The following is a 27076-nucleotide window of genomic DNA, read 5'->3' as shown; positions in this document are numbered from 1 at the left end:
AGCCACACATCACCTTCAGATATTTCTCCTTGGGGCTGGGCAACGTCTCCAGAGAACACAAGATGCTCTTGATCTCGGCAACACTCTTCTCCATCTTCTTGACTTTGGTCTCCATAGAGCTCACCTCCTGGGGAGCCAGCCAACGATGCGAGTGGACATCAGCGAGACAGATACCGAGCTACCGAGTGTTGAATGAAGAAGAGACTCACGACAGAGGCGTGCTCCAGATCAAGTAAAGGGGTTGCAAAGCTGTCCTGAACGCCTGCCAGTTGCTGGTCGGCTTCCGCCAGCTGATCCCTGAGAACCGAGACCTCCACCACTTGAGACATTTGCTCCACCACTGTAATGAAACTCTCCAAGGTGCTTCGGATCCGCACAGAGTCGTTCAACACCACCTGTGACGAGAGTCATTCACCAGGATGTGGATTTCATCATCATCATCATCCTCCCCCTCCAACCGAAAACCAAGATTTGGGGCAGATTTGGTTTCCGCTGCTGACCTGCAGAGCTTGGGCCTGCTCATGCAAACATTTGGACGTGATGTACTTGTGGGGAGTGAGCATCCACAATTTCGTCTCCGACATCCAAGTCTTGGAGCTGTGGATCATTTCTCGATGCTCCTCCAGCCAAACTTGCGTCTGCGCACAAGCGCGAGGCAACACTCAGCATCCGACACAAACTCGCCCAGAAGCAGCTTGCAAGTTTGATCACAGCAAATATGGAAAGCAAAAAACATGTTTGTCCACCTTGCTGATGAGGGTGGTCCTGTGCTCGGCCCGCTCGGCCAATTGGGCATCAAGCTGCTGCACCTCGGCCAATCGCCCAGTGAGGGACAGCGCCTCCCGTGGACTCTCCAAGCCCTGCACCTCAGCTTGCAGCGCCACCACACGTGAGTGCCACTTCTGTAGCTCGTCCCACACCAGCTGCTTACGCAAGCACACCTCAAGTTCAAACCATCCGTCTTGACATTTGGAGCAGAACGTGTGCGACGAATTGCGAGTGTGCCCCATTCACCTTTTGAGCCAGTTTGGCTTCTGCCACGTTGGGGCTTCGGTCTTCCAGCATCTCCTGCACGGATATCAGGCCAGCTTGCGTCTCCAGCAGCTTTGCTCCGATTCTCTGCACAGGTCCGCTTTTCTCCATTGCCTCTTCAACCTGAAAGAACAAATCCAATGCAGTCAACTCATTTCTACATTTCACTTTGAGAGTAAAAGGAGAACTTCTGCAATTCATACCTCAACCAGTTGCTCCCAATCAACTTTTGTGAATGAGCCGCACCTGGTTGACTTGACTGGCAAACTTGTTTTACCTTAAGCTTGACTTGCTCCAAAGTCTTTTGGATATCCTGCAGCTGTCCGTCAATCTCAGCTGGGACGGCGCCGGATTCTGAATCCTTAGCCTTCAGCCTGTCCCGAATGCGATGGAACTGGACTCTGTGGGCGCACAGCTGGCTATGGAGCTCCTGAAACGCACATAGGTGGACCGACGCAAGTCCTGTCAGGATGCTCCACTCTCAAAACAAATCCCGCCGCTTACTAGCAGTGGAGTTAGACAGCCTTGGTACCTTCAGTTCTGCCGTGCTGCTTGGATCCATCTCTGACAAAGCGCTGTCAGCTGCCGTCAACCAAACCCAAACCACATGCAGCTCCTCCTGCAGTGTCTGTTTCTCCTGCAGCTCCAGCTTAATCCGCTCCAAACCTTCCCGGCTCCTCTGCTTAACGCTAAGGAGCCACACACAGCAAATATGCAAATTCATCTTTTCCAGAAGTTTCCTTGATTCTTAGTGGTGGCCAATAAAACCTTATTTGTTGGCCTCAACACCATCCGAAGAACTGACCTAGAGCTTCCATTACAGGAATTTGTACCAATTTATTCCAAAATTGCTCGCGTTTCTCTTGGCTTCGATGCTTGGTTGCATTTTATTGTCCAATCACATTTCAGAATTGATGTGTTTCAGAGGCGTGGCTGATTTCGCAATGGGACGCTGGCAAGAGCGCTTACCTGCTGTAGGTGGCCTGCATCATTTGCAGCTGCTGACAGATAGGCGTTGGTGGCGCCTGTTCCAAGTTGGCAGGGACGCCGAGCAGCCTGGCAACGCGCAATTCCAAGCTGGAGAGGGCACCATGTTGGCAGTCCAGCTGGTCCTGGTACTGTTCCCAGCAGTGTTGCAGGCCAACAAGTTCTTCGAAGGAGGCCATCAACGGGGCAGGCTCGGGGAACTCCCCCTCCAGCTGCTGTAGCGCAGCAAAGGCTTTCGCAACCTGAGAAACAAAAGCCGAGCTTGCCGGTTGAGCAGACGCTGGCTTTCGACCGCTGGGTCACGCCTGTCAAAACTTACGCTGCCGGTGACGTCATTCCATTCTACAATCGCCTGTTTGAGTCTGGCAGCCAGCTGCAGGGAGCAAAGGCGGAGTTCTGTCATGCGTCTCCAGGAGGCAGCCACGAAGATCTCCCGGCGCCCTCGGCACATCTGCTCTGGACACCACTCCACCATCTCCTCAAGCTGCTTGTGGACAAAGTTCAGATCCCCACACAGATCCTGCACCAGAGAGCCAACATAGTGCAGGTCAGGCGCAAGATGTACTTTGCGGCATTGTGTAGCCTGCGGTTCAATGCGTACCTCGAGCCTTTGCAACTGCTGAGTGCAGCCGGTCAGAGATGTGACCTTATGAGAAGCAAAGTGCTCCAGGCTCGCCTCGGCTTTTCTCACACTTAGAGTGATTTCTTCGTGGCATTTTGCATACTTTCTGATCTTTTCTGCACAACTGTGAAACATTTTTACCAGTTACAACAAAGAGGGTAACCTGGATACAGTGAGTAAATGTACAACCTGCTGAGGTTCTCCATTTGAAGGTAGCCTTTTGCTTTCAGTGTGGACATCCTCGCGAGGATCTGGCTCAGAATACTCTGTTGGAGATGCTCGAGCTCCCGCGTAGACAGGAAAGGATGCAAATCAACTTGGCTCAGCTGCTCCACGTGAGTCTTGAAATGATCCTCTACTGAGGCCAAGATCTCTTGGGTCTCCTCTAGCTTTTCACAGCAGACTCCAAACAAGGCAGGAAGGGGTAGCACAGATACCTCAAAGTCCCTCAAGAACTGCAGTGCATGCTTGACAGTACGGGTGTAGTTTCTCAGTGATGTCCTCGCATCAGATATGTTGTCCTAGAACACAAATGCATCACAGACTGTTATGTCAGAAAAAAAAGAACTGATGCCTTGAGGACAGTTTAGCGAGGCTGTATATTAGCAGGTTCTGTCAAATGTGGAAAAAGCCCACTTGCCATTTGTGCGTCACATTCACGAAGCACGCAATTCTTCAAGTCTTCAAGATCTGATGATCCGGTTCCTTCCTTGTTCCCATGAATGTGCTCAAGAACCTCCAGTGCTCTCATTCGTGACTCAACGGTCTTTTTCAAAAACAGTATTTTCTGGAATTCCTTATTAATCCAGGTTTCATTTGGCGTTATCAGCGCGGGCTTCTGAAGCTCCTGTTGAGCATCCCAGAGGAAGGCTCGCATACCTTTTCTCTCTGTGTCGAGATCCAATTCTTGAATCAGAGAACACTCCACGATGCTGAGAATGTTGAGGGTTTTCATCTCCAGGTTTGTAAAGCTGTCCTGGTTTTGTTGAAGTCTCTGTTGCTCTGCACACAGCTGAGCAGGGTATAGGTCAGTCGAGATCATTCCCAGTTTTGATCCAATCTCCTTACAAAGTCTTTCTATCAGAGGGAAGTGAAACAGAAGCTTGTGGTAGGTCTTGTACTGCTCCTCTACCTGTCTGCCATCTTTGGTCTGACAGAGTTGCTCCTCGACAGCCTCTCTAATGTCCTCCACATTCTGCCTCATGTTGAGGTACTTCTCGTGCTCTCTGGCCTTCAGTTGCAGGGTAGTCAGTTTGATATAAAGTTTGGCAGTAAACAAGTAAAATTCTTTTGTCTTCCCTTCCTGAATCCAGGACTGGAGATGGTCAATCTTGGACCTGTGCTCCAAAAGCCTGTTTTTCAAAGATGCCAAAAATTGCATCGGGACAGGGAACCTCAGTTGGTTCAGATCGTCTTGCATCTGCCTCAGGCTTTTTTCAACAGTATCAAGCTCTCTCTTGTTTGAGTCTACAGATCGAATGTGTTCATCAAGCTCATTTCTGTTGGCCCTTTCATGGCTTCTAATGTTGTCAATGTCTTCCTGGAGGTTGGCAAGCTTGCTAAAAAGCTGCAAGTTCTCCGCGATGCTAAGTTCAGAAACAATGTCCTTACTCTTCATTAAAAGTACCTCACAGGCAGTGGACTGCTTTTCCACCTCAACAAGCATCTCCTGGATCTCAAGACCACTGTGCTCAATCTCACCTGCACTCATGAAATCCTTCCTGATGGTCTTAATTGTCTCCCTTTGCAGATACGTCACGACCCAGGAGTCCAGATCCGCAATCTCCTCTGCCAATTTGTCTCTGAACTGCAGACCCGATTCTATGTCTTTCACCGCCTTGGACAGCTCCTCCGTGACTGACTTTGAAAGTTCTTCAAGACGCTGGAGCACGGAACGCATTATCGGCATTTCCTCACATTGATCCAGCTGTGGCAGAAGTTCGCTTGCTGCCTTCACTTGTGAATCAAGTTGCTTCTGTTTGTCCGTGACCTGGAACTGCAATTTTTTGAATGCCATGAGCTGTTGGTGAACCGCCTCTGGGAGCAGCGGCACCCTGCTGCGTTTTCCCTCAATGTCGCTCTCGAGCTGCCTAAGCCACGAGAGGCCGTCCCTCCCCAATTTCATAACCTCCTTTATGACGGGATTATCTGTTCTCTGGATTTGAGAGGATATCCATTCCTCTGTGAGGCAAAGTTGGTCTTTGACATTCAGGAGAGCTTTCTTGATCTCCTCTCGTTCTTTTGGCCATAAGCTTGGGGGCAGTGCCTCAGACCTTTCCTTCAAATGGTTGTATTTGACTTGGGCAGCTTTCACTTCAGCGTGTGCCATTATCAACTGCCTTGCTTCCTTGCAATCCCACAGAGAGCCTTCAGGGACTTGAGCTTCAAGCTCTTGACCAATTGCTTCCAAGTGTCCTCGCAGGTAGGAGAATTCCAGCAAAAGGCTACCACAGCTTTGGGACTGAACACACATATGATGCAATGCCTTTTGCACCTCTGTCTCCAGTCCTCTCCATTCCTGACGTCGAATCTGAAGAATATTCTTTGCAGCTGCTTGATGAGAGAGGCTAAGAAGAGGGTACAGCTTTGCATGGATGCCAAGCAACTCCCCAAGGGCAGTGGGTTTCTCCTCAAGAGCTCTCTTGATGGAGTTCAGGCGGTCCTCATCTTCATGGCAGCTCTCTGCTGGGGAGCTACAAGACAAACAGTTCAACTCACACACAACCCAACTGAGCAACGGTGGAGGAGATTAGGCAGTGATGAACTTACAGTCTCCACACATCCAGTTCAGCTGACAGTCTTTCCAATGTGGTCTGGACTTTTTCATTTTGCTGACAGTAGTCCTGCACAAGCTCAAGGTGGTCTACTTTGTTTTGGATGACAGCGGCTGCATCCTGAGCAGAGGCCTTCCACTGATTCTCCATGTACTCCAGAGCGCCAGACTCGTCAGCTTCTGCTTTTCTCTGCTGGCACAGCAGCGCAGCCTGCTCCTGGGCCACGTCTCGACACTTCTGTAACCGGGTAGTCAAAGCAAGGCTCGGTGAATTTGTCCAAGTGTTAGACTTTCTATTGTGATTTATGCAGCGTGTACATTGAAGTCTCACCTCAGCCTCCTTCACCTGCTGGCTCATGGCATTCAACCGGAGCTCAGCCGAGCGGTTCTTACAGCTCAGGAGGTTTGACACAAGCCTGCACAGGAGACCACCCGTGTCACTGCTGGGGGAGGTCATCAGCTCTTCGAGACAATCCTCACTTGATTCCTATAAAGAAGACAGGTTTGATCTGAGTGAGGAAAGCCATCTGTTAGTGAAGCCGAAAGCCGTATACGATACGTACCTCGTTCAGGAGTTCTGTGTCTGCGATCGCCTTAAGTTCTGAAAAGATTTCTGTCAACCGAGACTTTTCTGGTATGTCACTTTCCAATTCAGGTTGGTCAATGCTTGCTTCATATATCTCAAATGTGCTTATTGTGGTGGCTGCATGGGGAGCATGTTGTGGTTCAAACCAAATGACCTCGCCACTTTCCTTTTGGATTGATGTACTAATTGTGTCTTTGGTTGCATTGTTTTTCTGGTCTTCTGGAAGCTTATCAGGGTCAGGGTAAGAGGGAGCGTCAGTGAGGCTCTCCTGTGATTCTTCTAGCGACACCGACTTAATGGGCTGAATGTCACCTTGGTCCACTGTTGTTATTCCAATCTGGATATTTGGTTCCTTCTCTTGTGTCACAGCCATTTGGATTTCTTCTTGTTCACCAAGACTTGCAGAACTAATGTGCCCTTCCGCTGGTCTTTCCGAGGCAGTTTTGATGAGCTGTGGCAGGTTCTTATCAACGTTGTCTTTCTCAGTCACACTTGGCTGCTGAACTGGATTAAAAGCAACAGAAACGGCATCATTCGGGGAGCCGCTCTTTTCTCCCTCTGTGCTCGTGTCTTGCTTCTCTACTGGAGACATGTCATCGGCAGGGTTTGGTCTCTCTTTTGTTCCGGTTTCCAGTTTGTTTTTCTTCTCCTCTTGATGTGCTCTTATCTCAATCTGTAGAAGATGCACATCAGGCACCATGTGAATTGTCGTGGGGGGGTCTTGAAAAGCACCTGTAGACACGGAGGGCTCGTGCTCCTCTGTGTCACTCCATCTTGGCGGGTCAATTTCCACAAGTTCCACCAGAGTCTCAGTCTGGCGTGTCTTTTCCACGGCCTTGTCACACAATACAATTTCTATCAGTTCTGTCGCATTTGGCTGAAGTGTTGCTAAAACCACAGGAGGTTCTTTCTGTTCAGCGCTGCTCACATTAGAAAAGTGTTCATCCTTGACTTTGTTCTGTGTGTTCGGTTCTAAAGCGCCCACAGCTGTACTCCCACTGATTCCCTCTAAAAACACTACACTTTTTTCTAGTTCTGCGCTGTCATCAACAGCAAGCTCTAGCAGGATTTGGCCCTCTTCATGTCTTTCGCTTGTGGATTCTAACAGTTCTAACTCAATGACAGTTTGCATCGATGTAATTGTTTGCTCAGCTAAGATCATTTCTGAAACACTCACCTGAGCTTCTGAAAATGTAGCCTCATCATTTTCAACCATTTCACAGATGCTTTCCTCGACAGCTACTGTGGTTGTTTCATCACTGGCCTCTTTTGTAATCCCCTTTAAAATCTTTGACTTTCTTTTGGGTGGTGATAGCTTTCTGTCTCCCAAAACTGCAGCTTTAGGCTTGATCCCACTTTCAAGGCCAAAAGGTTTACTAATGGCAACATCTGGCACAGTAGAAACTGAGGGAATGTCAAGTTTTTTGGACTTTCTCCTGGTTGACAATTTTGGAGATTCTGGTGAAATGGTCTTACTCTTTGCCATTGCTTCCACATTGGAGTATTGGATTGTGTCGGGTTCTTTTGTTTTCATGAGCCCCTTTTTGAGACTTCCCGGGGAGGCCGTTGAACTCTTTGACTTTCTTTTGGGTGGCTGTGGAGTTGTAGGTTCTTGACCAGAATTCGATGACCTTTGCTTGGTCACCGTGACATCTTCAGAATGAAGTTTCACAGCCTTTGACTTTCTTTTGGGTGGTGAGTTCCCTCCTTCCGCCACAGTAACAAGTTCAGGCATGTCTTGTGGAGCTGAGGATGTTTTCCTACTACAGAACTCTGTCTCCTCACAAACCGTGCGCTCTTGAGATGCTGCTTCTTTGGGTTCCAGAGCATATTCTTCCTTCGGCTTCCCTTTTTCAGGCAGTTGTGGAGTCAATGTGACATTTTTTGATCTTCTTGTGGGTGAGAGCTTTCCTTCGTCCACAATAGCAACTTCTGAGATTCCTGTGACAGCTTGTGAAGCTGAGGATGTTGCTCTCCTCTCAGACTCTAGCGGACCTTCCTGGGAAAGAACATCGACAGCAGTTTCAACAATTGCTGTGACAAATTCAACAATGGCAGAAGATTCCACACTTGCAGTGTCTTTAATTGCTTCCTCACAAACCGTGTACTCTTTGTCGTCTTGAGACGTTCCTTCTTTGGGTTCCAGAGCATATTCTTCTTTCGGCTCCTCGTTTTCAGGCAGTTGTGTGACATTTTTGGATGTTCTTCTGGCTTCTAGTTGTCCATCGTCCGCAACTTCAGAGAGTCTGCCGACATCTTGTGAAGCTGAGGATGTTGCTGTCCTTTCCGACTCGAGCGGATCTTTCTGTGGAAGTACCTTGACAGCAGATTCAACAATTGCTGTGACAAATTCAGCAACGTCAGAAGCTTTCACACTTGCAGTGTCTTTTGCTTCCTCACAAATCCTATGCTCCTTGTCATCTTGAGTTTTTTCCTCAACAGGGTGTAGATTAGAGTCTTCTTTTGGCACCACTGGCAAGTCTTTTTCTGGTAATTTGGGAGAAAATGCAACACTTTTTGTCTTTATTGTGGGCAGTGAGAGCTTTCCTCCTTCCACTGTAACAACTTTGGGCATTCCTGTGACAACTTGTGAAGCTTTGTGTGCTAGTAAATCAATATCTCTCATTGCAGACTCAATAAGTCCTGTGACATATTCAGCAACGGCTGTGGTTTCCACATATCCAGAGTCTTTTCTTGCTTCCTCACAAACTGTGTGCTCAGTTTCGTCTTGAGATGATTTTTCTTTGCTTTCCCGAGCAGAATCTTCTTTCGCCACTGCTGGCTCCTCTTTTTCTGGCAATGGCGTAAGCGTGACATTCTTTGATCTTGTGGCTGGCGAGATCTCTCCTACTTGAGGCAGACCTGTGGCAACTTGTGACGTTAAGGGCGTCTCTTCCAATTCTCGTTGATCTTGCTCTAATAGTAAGTCCACGTGTCTCACGACAGATTCAATCATCGCTGTGACAAATTGAGTGATGACACAAGCTTCCGCACTTGGAGAATCTTCCATTGCTTCTTCACAAACACCTTTGTCATCGTGAGTTTTTCCCCTCAAGGGCTCCAAATTAGATTCGCTAATGGGCTCCTCGTTTTGAGGAAGTTGCGGAGAAAACTTGATATCGTTGGACTTTGTGGCTGGTGAAATGTTCCGTCCCTTCCCAGTAGCAATATTTCTGATGTCAGATTCAATCATTCCTTGCAGATATTGAGCCACTTCTGCACTTTCAGTGTCTCCTAGAGGAGAGTGCAGATCTGTTGTAGAAATCGTATGTTGAACTGGAGCTGTTTGTTTGATTTTTTGTGATGGTGCAACCAAAGGTGTCTTTGCCTCCTCAGGCTCAATATCAACATCAATGGGCTGACGCTCAGTCTTTGGTTCACTCCTCACACTTGTTTCCTAAAATAAAAAATATATATATTCATCATTTCAGAGTTTGCTTTCATCTATGAACATTTCACATGTTTTGGATATGGTTACCTTTAAGATCTGACATAGAGACATTTGAAGTGTCCCCGCTTCTCTGAGAGTCTCGTAGATGTCTTTTGAAAGTTGCTCAAACACATCCTGGGCCAGACAGTCACTTAAAAAGTCCTGATGGTCTAAAGCTTCCCCAAGAACAGCCTGCAACTTTTCACCTTCATCTGCTGTCTCCTAATAAACATCAGACATTGGCTACTGAGTACCGCTTTGAGCTGTCAATGAAACGCGACATCTGAAAAATATGATGCAAACCTGAAGGGATGTACTGAATTCCGAAGGCTTGCTATGACTCCAGTCGTGCAGTGCTTGCAAGGAATGGCGGAGGTAGCGAGCAGTGTTTGTAGAACAGCTTTGTTGATTTTGCCTCAGTCTGGACTGCAGACTGATGAAATCAGCAAAACACAGTATGATATAAACCCAAGTGGATTTTATGATGCTGTGAATGGATTTGGCAAGACTTGACAACAAATTCAATACAGCGGGTATTTTGGCTTCAAGAATGTGTACATCTTGTTATTGTTACAGTTATCTGTGACTTGTCTGCTTTTTGCTTGGCATTGCGGCTACTTGAAGAATCTGGCCCTGTGAATCTGCCTCTTAGAAGAGCCGTACAGTAGCGAGCGCCACACATTCCGAATGTGTCGTGTGCCATTTGCGACCGGCGGTACCTGTCGTGTTGCTGGCGCAGAGACTCCGCCGTGATGCTGAGTTCCGCCGGAAGCTCACTGACGTTAGCAACTTCCTGGTTAAGTGCATCAATGTGGACACTGAGATCCTCCAGCGACTTCTCACAATTCTGCGGGAAGAGAAAGCCGGCGTCTTTCAACTTGCTTAAGTGGCATGTCAGGTCGCCGCCGACTGCGGCGAAAGCCCACCTGCAGGCCCTTCCAGTGCTGCTGCAACTGGTGGACGTCATCCTGAGGTCGGGCGTAGCCGAGCGCCTGGTCCAGAGAGCTCAGCTCCCACAGCAAGCCGGCTGCTCTCTCCTTCAGGTTGTCGGCCTGCCGCGTCGCTCGCACATCCATCTCCCGCAGGCGGGTCTCGCCGGCCGTCAGTCGCTCCCTCAGGTCCTGCTCCGAGGTGGCGCAGAGCTCGTGAAGGATGCTGACCTCCAGCGCGAGCGCGTCTCGACCTCCGGGAGTGCACGTGTCCAGCAGATCATCCGCGGCGGTGTCCAGGTCCTTCATCTCGGTCTGCTCCCGCTCTACGGTCTGGAGTAAGGCCTGAGAAGGAGAACGCCGCGCATGCCAAGCCGATTAAGACCCGCACTGATGACCCATGTCCCGGCTTGCTCGCACCCAGTCAGCGCTGACCTTGAGCGTGTTGACGGCGCCGCCAAGACGGGCTGGCTCTTCCGGGGGCGCTTGTAGGCCTTTCACTTGCTCTCGCAGCCAATGCTGGGCTGCTTGGTGCTGTTCCAGCAGCTGCGTGACTCGTCTCTCCACCACGATGCCCTGCTCCAGGTTCATCACCGCCTCCTGAAGGCACGCACGCAGGCCGGAAACAAACTCAACGATTGCTTTCTGTTGCGCCTCAGCCTGTAGCCGGCCACACTTTTGTTAGTGGCAGATCCAACTGAATGCAGTAATCGAGTACTTGGATATTTATTTGCATGGTACAAGCAAAATTACAAGTCGGATGTGCACGAGTACTCGAGAGACAAAACAGTTGACTTTAGCAGGGCTGTCGAACTATTTATTTTAATCACATTTTAAAAATTTTATGAATTGTGATTAACTCATTCATTGCCTGCCATTTTAGAAAATTTCAACATTTTCAAAATACACATGATGCTGTGTTCAATAATGACATATAAACCAAATATGCCAAATGACAGAATAGACTCCCTCCTTTCTGCCTTCTCCCGTTCTTTTATAATTGATAGTAGAAAAATGTAGGTTGCACAAAATACAGCCATTACTGCCATGGACTCTCAAACTGTGTTTATTTCATATAAAAATGGGGCTATGATGTCATCTTCTGCTGGTTGTGCATCAGTAAAGTTGTTTCCAAGTTTGACATTTTTACAGTGGAGCATAATCAAATTCTCCCCCATCTAGCACCGTAGAAAAAAAATGTCATTGACAAGTATACTTGTCAAAGGCGGTGAATGTGAAGTGAAGCTTTTATCAACATTTTTTGTCCGCCAAATTTGAAGAGCACCTGTTATGTGTTAATTCTTTCTATATTTAATGTTATGAGGATGTCTTGCACATTTTTTTTTTTTGCTCCACTGCATCGTCCTTTTTTTCTAATCAGTTAATAACTTGCATAATTTAAAATGAAGAAAAAGACCCCAATAGTATGACAGGAACAAATATTCTGAATGTCATACGCAAACATTAAATGCTTTTTACTTGAATGCATGTTATGTTTATTGCTCAAACACAACCTGCGCTACCTTTTAAACGTAACCATCCGTTATCAGGATAAAGGATCATCTGCGCTCAAAACGACTAGTGTGATTCATCTGTGTTAATGTGTGATTAATGTGACCATTATTTTGTGGTGAATTAATTAGTTAAAACTTGTAAGTTTGACAGCATACTTGATATTTGACTTGAATCCCACTTGAAACACGTGATGTCATCTTTAGTCGACGTCTCCAAGGAATGAGGAGATGGACAAGCCTGGTCTCATTTTGCCAAAAATATTCGGAAGTCCACCGGCATTGCGAGATGAGATGACAAAAGCCTCGGGCCACTTTGCCCAGATAGTGCATGCGCCTCACTTTGGTTTACAGATTAGACTAGATTAGATTAGACTGCAGTCACCATTAAGATGCAAGTACCCCCCCAAAAAAGCATGGAGACCTGCTGCAGTCTGAACGTAGCCAAAGTGATGTCACAGCAGCAGCAGCGCTCTTGCACGTTGCTTCATGGCATTAGCCGCTAATGCGGCAACAGGTCTGCATAATTCCGTGCTTGGACTTGGCTGACGAGTCAAGTACGCCGTCAACTCACCGTCAACTGTTTGAGCACAGCTGAGATGGATTCCTCCATGCCTGCGCAGGTTGAATCAGCCCACTCGGGGTCCTGGGTGATCTCAAACAGCTCGGCAGCCTCAACGACAGGAAAGGTCCACAAGTTAATTTTCACGCCTACAAGAAGGAAATTCTTTTTGGGGAACTTTTGAGTCGTTGACCTGAAAGACATTTGAGAATTATTTTGGCCGGGTCTTGTTGTACCTGCGAGCGTAGAAGTAAGAGGAGGGGCCCCAGGGTCGAGGCCGTGTCCAGCAGGGTGCGGGCTTGTTCCGCCGCCTGCCTGCGCTCCCCCAGGCCGGGCCAGGGGAAGGCGCGCGGCAAATTGGACGTCTGCGTCAGGAGTTGGGCCAGGCGCGCCTCAGCCTGTCCTCTCTGGAAGTGACAGGATACCAGAAGCTCCTTGACGCTCTGCAGATGTCTGGTGGGACGGCGATAGACCAACAAACATCAGCGATCCTTTCTGGAGGGGGAGGGCGTGGCCATTCGCCACCTGCTGGCAGTGGGGTACCGCACGAATGCTATTTTTAGACCGCAAGGCCGCGTGACTTCAGCAGCTTGAACCAAAAGGTCAAAAAAAAGAAGCCGGCTCATTGACCAGCCGTGCTAGAAGTATTTGTTTTGTTCAGAAAAAAAAAAAACATGGCAAGTAAACACGGCTGTTATGGAACTTGCAGAAACCACTCCAGACTCTCCGACCGTCCACATATGAAGGATGTATTCTTTAGTGGTTTCCTAAAGCCAGAAATTGAGAATCATAAATGTGCACGGGGATCAACTTGTGTGGACGTCCAAAAGAGCAGTTTAACGCTAGCAAAGTGAAGCTTTTCACCTTCATATGTAGGAAACATTTTGTTGGGTGTCATGCAAGCGTGCATATTTCTAGATGACAATCTCGCCCATACCGGCCACCGCCGTCCCGTTAAGCAATTGTCTTCATTTATTGTTTTTTGTTTGGCACTACCCCGACTGCCGGACGACAATAATGAATGACGTGGGAAAATTGCTAAAATGGTGTTGCCACTGTTCTTCAGACCTGTCTTGCTTACTGCCTGTTTTTTTGTTGTTGTTTTTTTTGCCTTTCGATCAGCTGTGACATGTATGAAAATGTATCTGTAGGGCCTTTTCTGAATGAAGGAAACGTGTTTATAAGCGAGAAGGATGTAATAATTGAATGAATTGAGGTTTAGCGAGTGTTGTTGGTTGTGCCCAAGAATTTCCGAATAGAATTGCGATCGCTACACACACACACACACACACACAAAAGCAATAAAAACTTACCCCCAACAACTATCAAAGACGTAAGACAACCAGATTTGACAGACCGGGCATGTGGTGGTAAGGGAAGGATCGCTTGTTGAAACTTGAGAATGTCAGTGTCAGTTGCGTCGGTTGATGTTTTGAAAGAAAAAAAAAAAAACTTCCTCCGGATCAGGTTGGATTTTTTTTTTTCCACACACGTCTTTTTCAGCCATCTACGCTCAAGCCATCTCCTTAATCGAACATTCGTATGTTCTTTGACATCTCTACCAGTGAATTTGGCATCACATTTGGACAGAATTAGCGGGTTCAGCTCAGTAGACATCTCGCTTGTAGACCATTTACAAGCATCTAGTAGCATGAATGGCCCACCGAGTTTGACCCCCTTGCTGGACTCATGAATATGATTCTGACGCGTATCGTGCGGCACCCCATTATGCACTCAGCTTTTCTTTGCCTCCACTTCTTCTCAGACATTGGTCAGGATTTGTCACTAGGGCTCTCGGTATCCGTTGACATTTGCAAAAATCAGACTGACTTGACACTTTGAAAGAGAATTCATTCCAAGCACAGGGCAGGCGCTGTGCAAATCAAGTGGCAAAAAGACAATTGTGACTTTGTGACATTCACATTCCTGGTACAAACTAACAAGGTTTTTGTCAACTCAACAAATTGAACAAACTGAACAAATTCAAGTGGATCGTAAGCCAATAAATAACTGCAAGTATACATTAATTTAATAACATAGAATCGGAATGGTATGAAAGGCCGATGTGTCTTTTGGAAATGTCAATGGATGACTTTTTGTGAAGCGTTTTATTTATATACACCCCAGAAAATTCTTGGAAATTCCTCTGGACAGTAACCTAACAACAAAAATAGGCCTTCTAATTAAATTGAATTTCTGAATTTATGGCTATGAACTGATATGGGGCTATATATAGAAAGGAAAATGGACTCAAATGGTTTCCTGGACTTCGTTTCAAAGGCTTGGAGTACTTTTTGTTTTTTGAAAGTAAATACTGGAAGGATTTGCTTTGGCACCTGATTGTGTCGTCCGCCATCTGCAGCACAGCCGTCCACTGCTCTCGCAGCTGCTGGACTTTGGTCTGCGCCTGCAGCCTGCTGTCCTCTTCTAAGTCGGTGTGTTCGCACAGGCACTGCGATCGCTTCTGCAGATCTTCCACTCGACTTTGGCCGCTGGATTTGGCGCTCAAGATCATCTGGAAAAAGGTATGTAATGGAATTGCAAGCAAGCGGCTTTATGAGGCAGCCGTGTGCGAGTCAAGGGGAGTGGCTTACGTGCGCCGCGTTCAGCCTGTCCTCGATCTGGGCCGTGCTGCCCCGAGCATCCGTCCCAATGCTGTCCAGCCGCGTGCGCAGCTGCTCCAACCAGGTTTGGTCGGCGCTGGCCTGGCTGAAGAAGGCTTGGACCTCCCTGGAAAGCATGTAAGCCGATTGGGCTTTGTTCAGGGAGCTGTCGGCGTCGCGCAGCAGCACCGCCCACAGCTCCTCCAAGGCTTGCAGCGCTTGTCCAGACTCTCGCTCGCCGGCATCCTCCTCGCTGCCGCCGCCGTGGAGATCTCGACATTGTTTCTGCAGCTCGGCCAGCTTGCAATCGCCTTCTGGTTTGGAGCTCAGGATGGCCTGACCCAAGGAGCGCAGACCCGTATAAGCAACAACATCTGCTGCAAGCCTTTTTTGCATCAACGCAAGGAAAGCTGCAGCTGTCACTGGCTCAACTTGGACATGAACTACTAACCTGTGCGGTTTTTACGGCCACTTCAGGTTCCTTGTAAACAAGGACGGAATCGAGATTGTGCCGCATAACATTTAGCCAGGCTTGAACTTGTTCTCTGGCCTCTTGGTGCTCCTTCAGCCGACACTCTCGAGCCATCTGCCTTTCTGCTGCATCCAGCGCCGCTTTGGCAGCCCGGATGATTCTCCCCCACCGATCCTCGGCATCCTCCAAAGTCTTCTCCAGCTTCGGCTCCAGCTCCGGCTCCTGGGCGCACAAACTCCGCGAGCGTCTCTTCAGCTCCTGGACTTTCCCGTCTCCGTCGGACTTTGTGCTAACAATGGTCTGACAAAAACAGCATGACACATCCAGTTAGTTAGTGACTTGGAATATATGGCCACCGACTACCCGAAACGATGGATAATACCCTCAGCGTACTCATGCTCAAGTATTAAAGCGTAGGGGTGTGCCAAAAATCGATTCATAAAAGAATAGATTAGCGTGCTTTAACTTATTCCACAATTGTACTTTGGGGGGGCGGCGTGGCTCAGTGGCAGTGTGGTCGTCTTCCCAGCCCAAGGTTGCGCCTTTGATCCTCAACCATCCTCGTGACTTTGAGCAAAATACTCAAGCCTGACTTGACCGTGCTTCCCATTGATGAGTGAATGTGAGGCTGCGCAAAGTGCTTTGGCCACCACATGGTGGCGCTATTAACTCATTTGCTCCCAAAAACATATGAAAACGTTCTATTTTAAATATTGCCATGGTCCCAAAAATGTATTTATACGTTTTTGACATTTTTTATGCTAGAGCATACAGAAGGCTTTGATGCAGCATCCAATAAACCGTGGCGACAAATTCAGTTCCTGAACCGCAGATGCACCCGACAACAAACTAGCAGTTGAACGATCAACACTTTACAGGTGCTTACGCAATACAAAAGCTTTTCCTTCCGGTACTTCTTATATGTTGCCTCACCTGTGTCGCGCGCAGTCGCTCTTGCGCTGCAGCTTGGCTGTCGAGGGAATCCAGCTGATGTTGAAGGTCTGAGAGCCAGCGCTCCGTTTCCTGCTGGAGGCTTTGGAATTCCCTCAGCTAAAAAAAAGACAAGCACAAGATGAGGTCTGGAAAAGTCGCAGCGTATGTGGTCAACGTTTGCCAAGTTCTGACTGAGCGCCCCATCCCCCTAACCAAATTAACCCACAAAGCAACGTTGGGCATTGCGTCACCTCAGAGTCTCTGGACTCCTTCTCTTGATTGATCTGGGCCACAGCCGCCTCCTCCTCCAGCTGTTGGGCCAACTGCAGAACCTTCCTCCACTGTTGCTCGGCGTCTTTGACCGCCTGCTGGACTTGACATTTTGGCTCCTCGCTCACATCTGGCCGGTCAAACAGGGCCTGGCCCAGCCTCCTCAGGTCGTTGACCTGACAGTCGCCATCAGGTTTGGCCTGCAGTACGTCCTGGAAAAGACAGCGGAGATCAACGGCTGACGCATAAAATGCGCTTTCCAGCGTAGGAAGCTCACGCCGGTCGCCGGGTGAGCTGCAAGGTTATTTGAGTAAACTAAAACTAAGGGAAAAACAATTTCGTTAACAAAATCAAATCAAAACGAAAATGCTTTTTAAAGCCAAAAACTAACTTTAAGTACATTTGATGTTTACAAAACTAACTGTAACCAATATGAAAAGTACAGTTTAACTTTACTGACTAATGATTATTGTTTTGTCTTTTTGGTTATTTATTTTATTGTAACGTCTTGAATTTTTGAATGTGAATTATATTTAAATTGACTGTTATGGCTGAAAGTATCCACTAGATGGCACTTGACGTCCATGTAGCCAATACGGGGATTTGCACATTGCATCCTGGGATCGTCATGCTACAGGAAAAGAGCTTGACGCTAGCAACTATAATACAGTCTTGAGAAAACTTGAGAACAATTTTCTCAAAAATACTGCTGTGTTTTTGAAGTTTTTATGTCCAAACGCTTGTGAAGTCGTGGATGGAAAGTTTCACACTGCTCTGCGCGGAGGATTGCTTTTGATTTGGATTTGCTCCGGTGAGTGTAACTTTTAGCATACTACGTTGGTAATGCTAGCGGCCATGTAACGGATAGTTTTCTGTATGTTTATGATTCTAAAGTCTTGATATGTTTTATTTGTCGTATAAAACCAGTCGGAGTAAGCTATAACTGTATAGCAACATTTTGTTTCTTACACTTACTGAGTTTTGAGTTTTGTAATGCATCTATTTCTGTATGAGAGCTTGTAATTTTAATTGCGTCATTTCTGGATGCCGTGTCTAATGGCGGGCAGTTAGAAATGTCGAGTATGTAAGGTGAATTGTGTTTTGTACACATTTTCCTGAATTTCGTTACATTGTACATTCATTTTGGGGTGATTACAAATTTCTTGAAAGCCATGTGAATGGGAAAAGGAAGGTTTATTAGGCATATTATCCTGTAAATTGGATAACATGTTTTATTAATACTGTTAATGACACACTGCTATCTGATGAGCTTATTATTTATTTTGTGACTAGTATTTGAACTGACACTTTGATTAAGAGAAAGAGAAATATGATACTGTACAGTAATTCATGATTGTATTATTAATTTCAATTTCTGCTATGGCAGATTGGTTTTAAGAGTGCTGGATCTACATTCACGGAACAGCGTTGATTCCACCCAGGTTCTCTGACTGATGCAAGGCAGAGCTGCAAAGCATCTTAATGCTTCATCGTCATTTTCGTGGAGATCCACGCCTGGACCAGATAAGCTCGAAACTGTGCAGCAACTCATACAAAACACATACACACTGAACTAATGGACGAACATTGCATTTATCGTGCAGCGTAAAACTGTGAAGGGACAATTTAAGTTTGGATTTCGTATTGGGATAAGAATTGTACTTTCTGTTTTTGCGTTTGTGTTAAAAAGAATTTCATTTTCTGTTTACCTTTTCACACTAACATTCCCTTGCTGCTTGAGTCAAACCTGAAATCAGTAGGTTATTGCGGCTGCAAAGCAATAGTAATGATTCTATATACATTAAACAGTGTTACATAACAAACTATAATGATGGTAGCAAAAATGTCCTTCATTTTAGTCTTTGGTAATTAAATTAATGCATGTATCCTTTGGGGATAATTTTAAGTGTTATTTTTTATTTATTTATTTTTTAGTAGATTTAGTTTGATATTACGGAGCCCCTCTGGTGTCAGGGTCTGAATTGTTTTTTTTTGCAAATCTGTACCCACAGTTTAGCAATCTGTACCCACAGTTTAACAATCTGTACCCACAGTTTAACAATCTCTACCCACAGTTTACTAATCTGTACCCACAGTTTAGTAAACCGTATCCACGGTTTACTAAACCGTACCCATGGTTTAGCTCTTCTGCGGCGTTATATAATATGCATGTGCACGCAACGTTCGAGTGGTTGCTTGACAGCAGTATTAGCAGCGAACGGCTGCTTCTTTTCATCTTAAACTGTAGACTTATGTATTCAGTTGATGTGTAATGTTGCGCTTGTGCCACTGTGAGGCGCTCAAACACTTTTCTTCTTTCTTTCTTTTACTTCCGTGTTAAGCCTGAAGGCTGTTGAAATGCAGACGTGTTTTGTTGTGCTCCGCATTTAATACGCCATACTTGACTAAAGAAACGTCATCTTTCCGTGATCCATTCATCCGAATGCGTCGTTAAGCTGCCAAAACTAGTCTACAGTTTAAGATAAAAAAATAAAAAATAAACAAAACAGCCGTTTGCTGGTAATACTGTTCTCAAGCAACCACTCGATCGTTGCGTGCGCATGAGTATTACATAACGCCACGGAAGTGCTAAACCATAGGTACGGTTTAGTAAACCGTGGGTACGGTTTACTAAACTGTGGGTACAGATTGTTAAACTGTGGGTACCGTTTACTAAACTGTGGGTACAGATTGTTAAACTGTGGATAGCGTTTAGTAAACTGTGGATATCGTTTAGTAAACTGTGGGTACAGATTAGCAAAAAAAAAAAAACATTTTAAATTCAGACCCTGACACCAGAGGGGCTCCGTATGATATTAAAGCAGCTATATGGAAGATTCCAAATTTCAAATCGCTACTGCCACCTGTGGCCGAAAACAAACTGCACATAGAAGTGATGTCATCTAGGAGCAGCCAATCGAAAAGTATCAAAATATGACGTCGCTCCCAAAGTATTTTTTAATTAAATATTGCGCCTTAGTAATACACATCTTTTAGAAAATTAAACAAATACTGAAACTAACTAAAACTAAGCATGTCAAACTAAGCATTTATTAAAGAAATAAAACCAATTAAAACCCTGTAATCTAATTTAAACTAACTAAATTTAAAAAGCAAAATTCAAAACGAAATCAAAACTCGCAAATGAAAAATTGCAAAACTATTATAATCCTGGTGAACTAGTGCCGCTCGCGCTTAGGGCGGGAGGCAGAGGAGCGCCCCTCGTGCATCCACATCCAAATGAGACAGCAGAGTGTGCAAACAACCAGAAAAGGGCAAGTCGACCCAAGTACACTATTTCCTTTCTATGCTGCCGCACTTGTCCAAACGCAACATTTGCATCAAGATTCTGTTTGTGGAAAAGGAATCAAGCAGCAAAATTCAAAATTCTGTTTTGATCCATCTCAGGGGGCAGCCATTTGCCTGGGACTTTCCTGGTTAAACAAAAGAAATGAAAAATTGCCTTTGTGGACTGATAATGACATCACCGTTGCTCAGGAAATGACCAACCACGGCTCATCTGAGCAACGGTGATGTCATTTCCAGTGTCAAAATGGACGAGATGGGTAAAACCGGCTGCCATTTTGCTACTTCATATTCCACATATATTCATCATCAGCTGCTTGCTTGACTTCCCCTCGACAATTTTTGCCTACAGCTGATATCAAACCAAAGTTGCGGCTGCATTTATAAAACGAGCGATGACAAATTCCTCTCCTTCCTCTTGCTATTCAGGACATGTGCTGAAAATGATGTCATCGTTCCCTCCAGCCGGAATACTGCTTCTGAACATTCTGAAATTGAAAGGCATTGGCATTTCACAATGTTCAAGAGCAGTTTCCTTTTTTTGTTGTTTTCTTGTTTCTTGTTTGTTTTTTTCCTTTGTGACGGTTTGATAACGTGTTTGCGTGTGGCTGTTGTTCATTCATTCAATCTTCTTTTCGCACTGCTGCAGATGTCAATACTGCTTATTGTAAAAATAGCTCCGAAAGGCCTGATGACTAACTTGGCCTGAAGTTATTTTGGAGTACGCTGAATGGCGGCAAGTGTGCAAATGTAGAAAGACGAGGACGGACCTGGGCCATGCGGTGTCTGTCGGCAGGTGGCGTGTGGATGCCGACGGCCTGCAGCCGGAGCAGTCGCTCTCGTAGCCAAGACGCCGCCGTTTGAGCGTGCGCCTCAAAGTCGTCGCGGAGGCTCCGCACTTGGGCCTCTTGGCAGATGTGCAGGAGCGACTCCCACTGCTGCTGCGTGTCTTCCAGCAAGCGGGCCATCTCGGGCTTCTCGCTTTCCTCACACACTTGTTCCAGTTTCCTCTTCAGGTCCCCGACTTTACATTCGCCCTCGTGGCAGCAAGCAAAAACAGCCTGCGGGGGACGTTTGCGTCAACAACAAGCAAAACATTTTCCAGATCACAATAATGCGAATGAATGAGCGAGCGACTGAATAGCTAAGCAGCGGGCACCTGAGTGACTCGTAGTCTTTCCTGGGCCGGCATGTGCGGGCCGAGCGAGAGCAGCTGGCATCTGCGTTCCCTGATCCAGGACTGTGCGGCCTCGATGTGGTCTCGGAGGGCGGCCGAGGCGTCCCTTTGCGCCTCCTCGACGGTCTTCATCACCCCAGCCCAGCCGCCTTCCGTGGCCCGTATCAGGTCCTGGATCTCCCGCAAAAGGCCGTCGTCCGGGTTCAACTTGTTGCACAGACTCTGGCCCTGCTCTTTCAGCTGCTGCAGCTTGGACTGCATTTCAGCTTGGTTGAGCAGAGCTTCCTGAAATCAACAAACCACACCAAATAGGAATTCGAAACAGCGTGAAAGTCCCTCCATCACGGAATAGATAGATAGATACGTTCCAGAGTGCGTGAAATCCGCCCGATGGAAATACTCTGTGTAGAGAGCTCTTATTTTTTTCAAGGTTTTTAGGCACACTCCGAACATTGAACACGGAAGCAATATCGTCAAGTCTGCCGACAGTGAAGCAAGTCTCGCTTTTTCCCATTTACAGGACATTAATCATGGTGACGATATTGAAGAAAATTCCATGTGCAGAACCTCACTTACTTTTCCAACTCATTCTTTCTAATTTACTGTCAAGTGCCACCATGGAGTGGCAAAAAGTGGAATTACAGAGGAGTTGAGTGGAACACACAGTGGGGGATCAGTTTCACTACACACAAAGAGAGCACTCGTCAGCGCATTGGTTGACGACATATGTGGGCGGCCTCCATCGTGCTCTCTAAATCAACGGTGAATTTCTGTAGGCCACCTCAGACCTCGATGATGCGCAGCTGTGACGCCAAAATCGGTCCAGGTCATAATGCTTCATCCACATCAATTAAGGCTTGGTCCACATCACAAAACTGACTGACGCTTTGAAGAATCCAAATTATGAAACATATACGCTTTGGATGACCATCAACTTTTCTTCATGTACAATTGTGGAAATCTGAGTTCCGTTTTGACCACTTGCAACTCACCTTTAAAATCTGACCAGACTCAAGGCTGCCATCCACGTGCTTGAACCAGGACCGTAAATGTTCACTCTGGGCTTTGATAGCCTCCACTTCCTGGTGGAAGAGCGTCGGCGGCGTGGCCTTGCCGATGACATCCTCTGCGACCCTCAGGACGGCCCCCCACTCGTCCTGCAGGTCTCGGAGCAGGTGCTGGACTTCCTCTTTCTTGCGCTGGTCCAGCTGGCCCTGCTCACAAAGGCTGTGGCTTTCCAGTTGGAGCTTCTCCATCTTGGAATCTCCCTCGGCCTTTGCACTCAACACAGCCTGGGGGGGCACAAAGTCAAAAGGATGCGGACGTTTTATAGGCATTGTTCTGCTCACTAAAAATCAACAACAGTACCGTTATTGTGTGATAAAACAAGTGTGACATTGTTGGCTTTTGCCGTCAAAGGAGGAAGCTGAAAGCAAGGACATTTGTAGACATGGACCAGCTCTGACCTGCGCTTTGAGGGTCCTCTCATTGCAGGGCAGGTCGCCGCACGCCGAGGTGAAGGAACCCAGGATCTCCTTCAACCAGGCCCTTGCGTCCTCCGCCTGGCCGGCAAACTCCTCCAACCGCCCGTCGTCGTCCATGACGTGCCGGTCCTCCTCTGGCGGCGTCCGCAGCCGGGCCTCCAGATTTCCGTAGAGCTCGATGACGTTGTCCGCTTCTTCGAGGATTCTGTCGTCTCTGATGCCTTGGCGGCGCACTGAAGTCAGCAGGTCCTCTAGAAGGTCCACTTGTTGTCTGATGTACGCACGGAGAACAAAAAAATGACGCCTGTGATGGTTGTGAGCTGTCCGTCGACGCATCCTGCTAGAAAAGGGACTGAAACATCACACGCCATCGTTTCTCTTAAAGTGAAGTCAAAGATTCGCTTGACATGAAAGGTGACATCATCGTCACCAAGGTAGTGATGTCAGCTCTTGTCACGGATGGAAGGTTCGAGCTAGGGATGACAAAAGCGAGGCTTTCCCAAACTATGAACCATTTTCCAGACATTTGCATGATGCACCGCTTTGAGGCATTTGACACACTGCAAGATCTCCATCTGCTGGTCAAAACTGTTCACATGGAATTTTTACAATCACTGTTTACAAAGCATTTCATAAGTTCAATCAAGTTTCAGTGGATGTTGTCTTTTTTTTCCCAACTGTGTGATTGTCATCCTTTTAGAGCGTTTACACAAGACAAGTCTGTCATTGTTCTTGTCTGTGGTGTTCAAAAGTCTATTTTTAGAGTAGGTTCATATTTATTTACACATGGAAGAGAGTGCTGTCACCTCTGGTGCCCGAGGTCCAGGAGGAGACCCTTGGCCGCGCCGGGCGCTGCGCTCAGCTCCTCTTTGTCCCGCAGCCAAGCTTGCAAAGAATCATGCTGCGTCTGCAGACTGCACACATGTCAAACGTCAGCTTGGTCACGTCCTCTTTGGAAGACTCGGCGGAAGCCCCGTTATTTACCTGCTCAAGTCCCGACTGAGTGCCTCCATTTGCTGGTGTCTGTTGAGACAGTGCGTCTTGAAGGCGCCCGCCTCCTCCCGCCGCTCCTTCAGCCAATCGTCGATGTCACGCAGCTGCTGAGGCTCCATCTGCGGCCGGCCTCCTTCCAGACGTTCCCGCAGCTGCTCCAGACGGCGCTCGGCATCGTCGGCCTTCAGGAAGCCCTGAGAGAGGCGGGGCCAACCGCGAGAACCCTTAGCCAACGCAACGGCGTCCTCGTGACTCGTTCACTCATTTGCTCACTCACCGTCAGCCTTCGTAATGACATTTCCACATGCGCTCCGCTCTGCGGGTTCTCGAAGCACTCATTGACGTCCAGCTGCAGATCCTGGAACCAGTCGTCAAAAGACCGAGTCTCGTCTGGACAAGACAAGACAAAAGGATTGTTTCTTCTGCTCAATGAACAAACTGAGAGCCTTTTAGAATGTGCTCAGCTGACATCCAAGCATGGAGCATGCTGACCCGCATTTTGGCAACTGACGCCCAATTCACACCGACTAAGGAACGGATGTGGTATGTTTTCCGTACGGTGGCCGTACAAACGCAGCATGAATAGAACACATTCAAGTCTACATGTCAATTTGCACCAGCTGCGGTGTAGTGCGTCTGCAGTGCGGAACGGATGCGGCGATGTAGAAGGTTTCCGCTATTTTTTTCCGGACGCCGCCTGCGGATTTTCATGAAGCTGAAGAAATGAGACAAGCTGGACAGGAAGTTGGGCGTCTCGCATCAAGGTAAATTCGGTATATTCCAAAATAAAACCGTTTGCAAACTTTTTTTTTTTTTAGGGAGGGAAGCTAGTTAACTAAGTAGCATGACATGAGTCAGACATTTAAGACAAAAAATTTTAGCTCATAATAAATTAAACATGGCAAAATAACATGATTTAAACACAAAAGGTACTTAGTCATGGTAGAAGTCCCAGAAATAATGTTCAAAAAGCATATGGATGTGATAACACAAGCGTGGAAATCTATATACATGGTTGTTATTGCATGAACTCAACTCTCCAGCGTGAACCCCCGTCATCTTGTGGTCTTGCGGGTGCACATTTCCGGACACGCAACGCACGCAGTGTGGATTGCAGTGTCCTTTCCGCAGTCAGCGTGAATTGGGCGTGAGGGTGGGTCACCTTTCGCTGAAGAAAAACTTCTGCTGACTTCTTTGCTGGACTTTCTGTCTACATTTTTCTTTGGGAAAATCTTCATCAAGTACTAAAATTCACTCTTCTCACTGGCAACAAACACTTGGTGGAAATGCTGATTGGCTGGTTCAATTTGTTCCAACAAGTTCATTTGGAACCCTGACTCCAACCAACCATCGATAAAAGGACATGGAGTTTGAACTGGAGCTGAATCCTACGTTTACGGACAGAGCAGACACGTAGAGTGACCTTAGAGGTTAAAGTACCACTGATTGTCACGCCAAGTGGGGTGAAATTGGTTCTTCGCATTTGAGCCATCTACCAAGGGAGCAATGAGCAACAGCAGGGGCTTGCGCTCGCTCAGGGACCATTTGGTGATGTAACCCCCCAATTCCAGCCGGTAATGCTAAGTGTCAAGCAGGGAGGCAAACGGGTCCCATTTTGATTTTTTGGTATGACCGGGCCGGAGGATTGAACCCGCGAGGTCCCAGTCTCAGGGCAAACACTCTACCAATTGGTCACTGACCTTGGATGACCTTGAGCAGGCCTTTGTCCTTTTCCTCCCTCTTGAGGCCAATGGCATCTTTGGCGCGCGCCACGGCGTCCGTCAGTCTCTGGCAATCCACGGACAGTTCCTCCAGCACCGCCGGGCTGGCCACACTGGACACGAGAGCCATCTCGCTCACCACTGACTCGGCCTGCTCCTCTTGGCCCTGCAGCTCGACGCACAAACCCTGCAGACAATCCACGCACAAAGGATTTGACGGTAAATGAGATTGGATCGAGTGAAAATTGATGCCACGCAAAGCGCTCCCAACTTAAGTGGTAGAAACACTGTAATGCGCGCCCGGCCACAATGGCTTCAAGTCTTGAAGTACAAGACTTGACATGAAACTGGTAAAGATGTGCACAATGTGTGAGTGAGGCGTTTTGTAAAGTTCTGTGGGCAGCCACCGGATGATGGTGACATACGGACACGCACTCCATTTACCATTTCAATCCAATTGCAGTTTTCATCTGTTGGACTCTGAAGCCGTTTTGGGTTTTCTGGAACGGATTGATGCCTGACGGATCAGCGAAATGTAGCAATGAGAGACCGACGATTCTGCTTTAGTTCAGCTTGCAATAACGCCGGACCGACGATGCCAGACGAGTAGCCCAGCCGCTGACCGATGTCGGTGCCACAAAATTTTGCCGAAGCACCACCGTCCGCATGCACGCACCGAACCGTGACGGCGGGAGCGAGGCGCCTCCCTGCTATACAGTCGCAGAGCCACATACTTGCAACCGGTTCTCCATCTGTGGTTCCGACACTTGGACCTTATTGACGGAGCAGCGAATGTCGTCGACAGCCGACAGGCAGTGCTCAATCTTCTGGGCCAGATGTTTCTTCACCACCATCAGCTCCTCAAAGACATCGGCGCAGTCGGCAAACAGCTCCTTCACCTGCTCCATCCTCTTCCTCAACTGGCTTTCCGTCACCTGGAGGTCGAGCAAGAGAGATGCTTGTCGTTCCAGCGTACGGATGGAGGCAAACGTTTTCAAGGTGCTCAGACTCACTTGCAGCTCCAGTGGAGCCTCTTGACTCTGAAGCATTTCCCGGATCTCCTCGGCCTTCTTGTGGAAATGTTCGATGTTGTCCTGGTACGTCTGGATCTCAGCCTACATATTCCAAAATCACTTGTACACTTTCATCTTTTCTACCATTTTCATCGCACATTTGAAGCTCACCTCCATGGCCAAGACCTGCTGCTGGTTGTGGAAGGGGTGGCCCTCGGCAAATGAGGCCAGCTTGGAGGCCGCCCAGCCCTCAATCTCTCCGCCAAGCGTCAACTCCTTTTCCCACAGCTCCAAGCCCACTCGAAGGTTGTCCGCGTATGCGTCGATCTTCTCCGTCACCTGCATGTGCGGCAACACAAATTGACAGCGTGAGCCCTTGACAACACGCCGGTGGATTTCCGGGAGTCCAAGCAAGCACTCACATCCAGCCAGGAGTCCATCAGCGTGTAAGCTTCGGCTTCAAACGGCACCTCCCTGCAGTCGGGGAACTTGTTAAGGTGGGACTGCAGCTGCTTGCAGACCACCCTCAGATCATCCAGCTGCTCACTCAGGCCGCTCAGCTCCGTCTTCATCTCCTTCACCTGGACAAAGCCATACAGGAAGTTTTGCGTGTAAATTTTACGGTATTCGTTCCCAGTCTAAACAGAGTAAACTTCATACTCGGAAGAGAGT

The 27076-nt window shown here is 47.6% G+C and overlaps 1 protein-coding gene across 9 annotated transcripts in view; it reads right to left on the bottom strand.

Moving 5' to 3' along the window:
- Positions 1-27076, bottom strand: part of syne2b (spectrin repeat containing, nuclear envelope 2b) — a 60997-nt gene that overhangs the window by 4384 nt on the left and 29537 nt on the right. For 5 of the 9 annotated variants that reach the window (XM_077539267.1, XM_077539268.1, XM_077539269.1 and 2 more), the window contains 39 exons: positions 26827-26985; positions 26576-26743; positions 26405-26506; positions 26126-26326; positions 25371-25578; positions 23948-24060; positions 23662-23864; positions 23484-23591; positions 22660-22948; positions 22186-22485; positions 21176-21478; positions 20787-21077; positions 16692-16922; positions 16441-16557; positions 15487-15807; positions 15027-15371; positions 14769-14947; positions 12669-12885; positions 12445-12543; positions 10795-10959; positions 10357-10704; positions 10150-10277; positions 9734-9863; positions 9479-9652; positions 5978-9397; positions 5746-5901; positions 5411-5652; positions 3282-5334; positions 2831-3162; positions 2621-2765; positions 2339-2539; positions 2002-2261; positions 1565-1721; positions 1310-1462; positions 1015-1155; positions 747-923; positions 501-638; positions 210-395; positions 14-127 (listed from right to left, as the gene is read on the bottom strand). In XM_077539267.1, the coding sequence (XP_077395393.1) occupies positions 14-127; positions 210-395; positions 501-638; positions 747-923; positions 1015-1155; positions 1310-1462; positions 1565-1721; positions 2002-2261; positions 2339-2539; positions 2621-2765; positions 2831-3162; positions 3282-5334; positions 5411-5652; positions 5746-5901; positions 5978-9397; positions 9479-9652; positions 9734-9863; positions 10150-10277; positions 10357-10704; positions 10795-10959; positions 12445-12543; positions 12669-12885; positions 14769-14947; positions 15027-15371; positions 15487-15807; positions 16441-16557; positions 16692-16922; positions 20787-21077; positions 21176-21478; positions 22186-22485; positions 22660-22948; positions 23484-23591; positions 23662-23864; positions 23948-24060; positions 25371-25578; positions 26126-26326; positions 26405-26506; positions 26576-26743; positions 26827-26985 (12774 nt within the window). The remainder of the gene's footprint in view (positions 1-13; positions 128-209; positions 396-500; positions 639-746; positions 924-1014; positions 1156-1309; positions 1463-1564; positions 1722-2001; positions 2262-2338; positions 2540-2620; positions 2766-2830; positions 3163-3281; positions 5335-5410; positions 5653-5745; positions 5902-5977; positions 9398-9478; positions 9653-9733; positions 9864-10149; positions 10278-10356; positions 10705-10794; positions 10960-12444; positions 12544-12668; positions 12886-14768; positions 14948-15026; positions 15372-15486; positions 15808-16440; positions 16558-16691; positions 16923-20786; positions 21078-21175; positions 21479-22185; positions 22486-22659; positions 22949-23483; positions 23592-23661; positions 23865-23947; positions 24061-25370; positions 25579-26125; positions 26327-26404; positions 26507-26575; positions 26744-26826; positions 26986-27076) is intronic. The other 4 variants (XM_077539273.1, XM_077539274.1, XM_077539270.1 and 1 more) reach the window with 4 other exon arrangements.

This window comes from Festucalex cinctus, chromosome 12 (genome assembly GCF_051991245.1).
Source record: "Festucalex cinctus isolate MCC-2025b chromosome 12, RoL_Fcin_1.0, whole genome shotgun sequence".
Classification (NCBI taxonomy): domain Eukaryota; kingdom Metazoa; phylum Chordata; class Actinopteri; order Syngnathiformes; family Syngnathidae; genus Festucalex; species Festucalex cinctus.
Note: the sequence above shows the minus strand (reverse complement) of the source record. Positions and strands in the feature narration are given on the sequence as shown.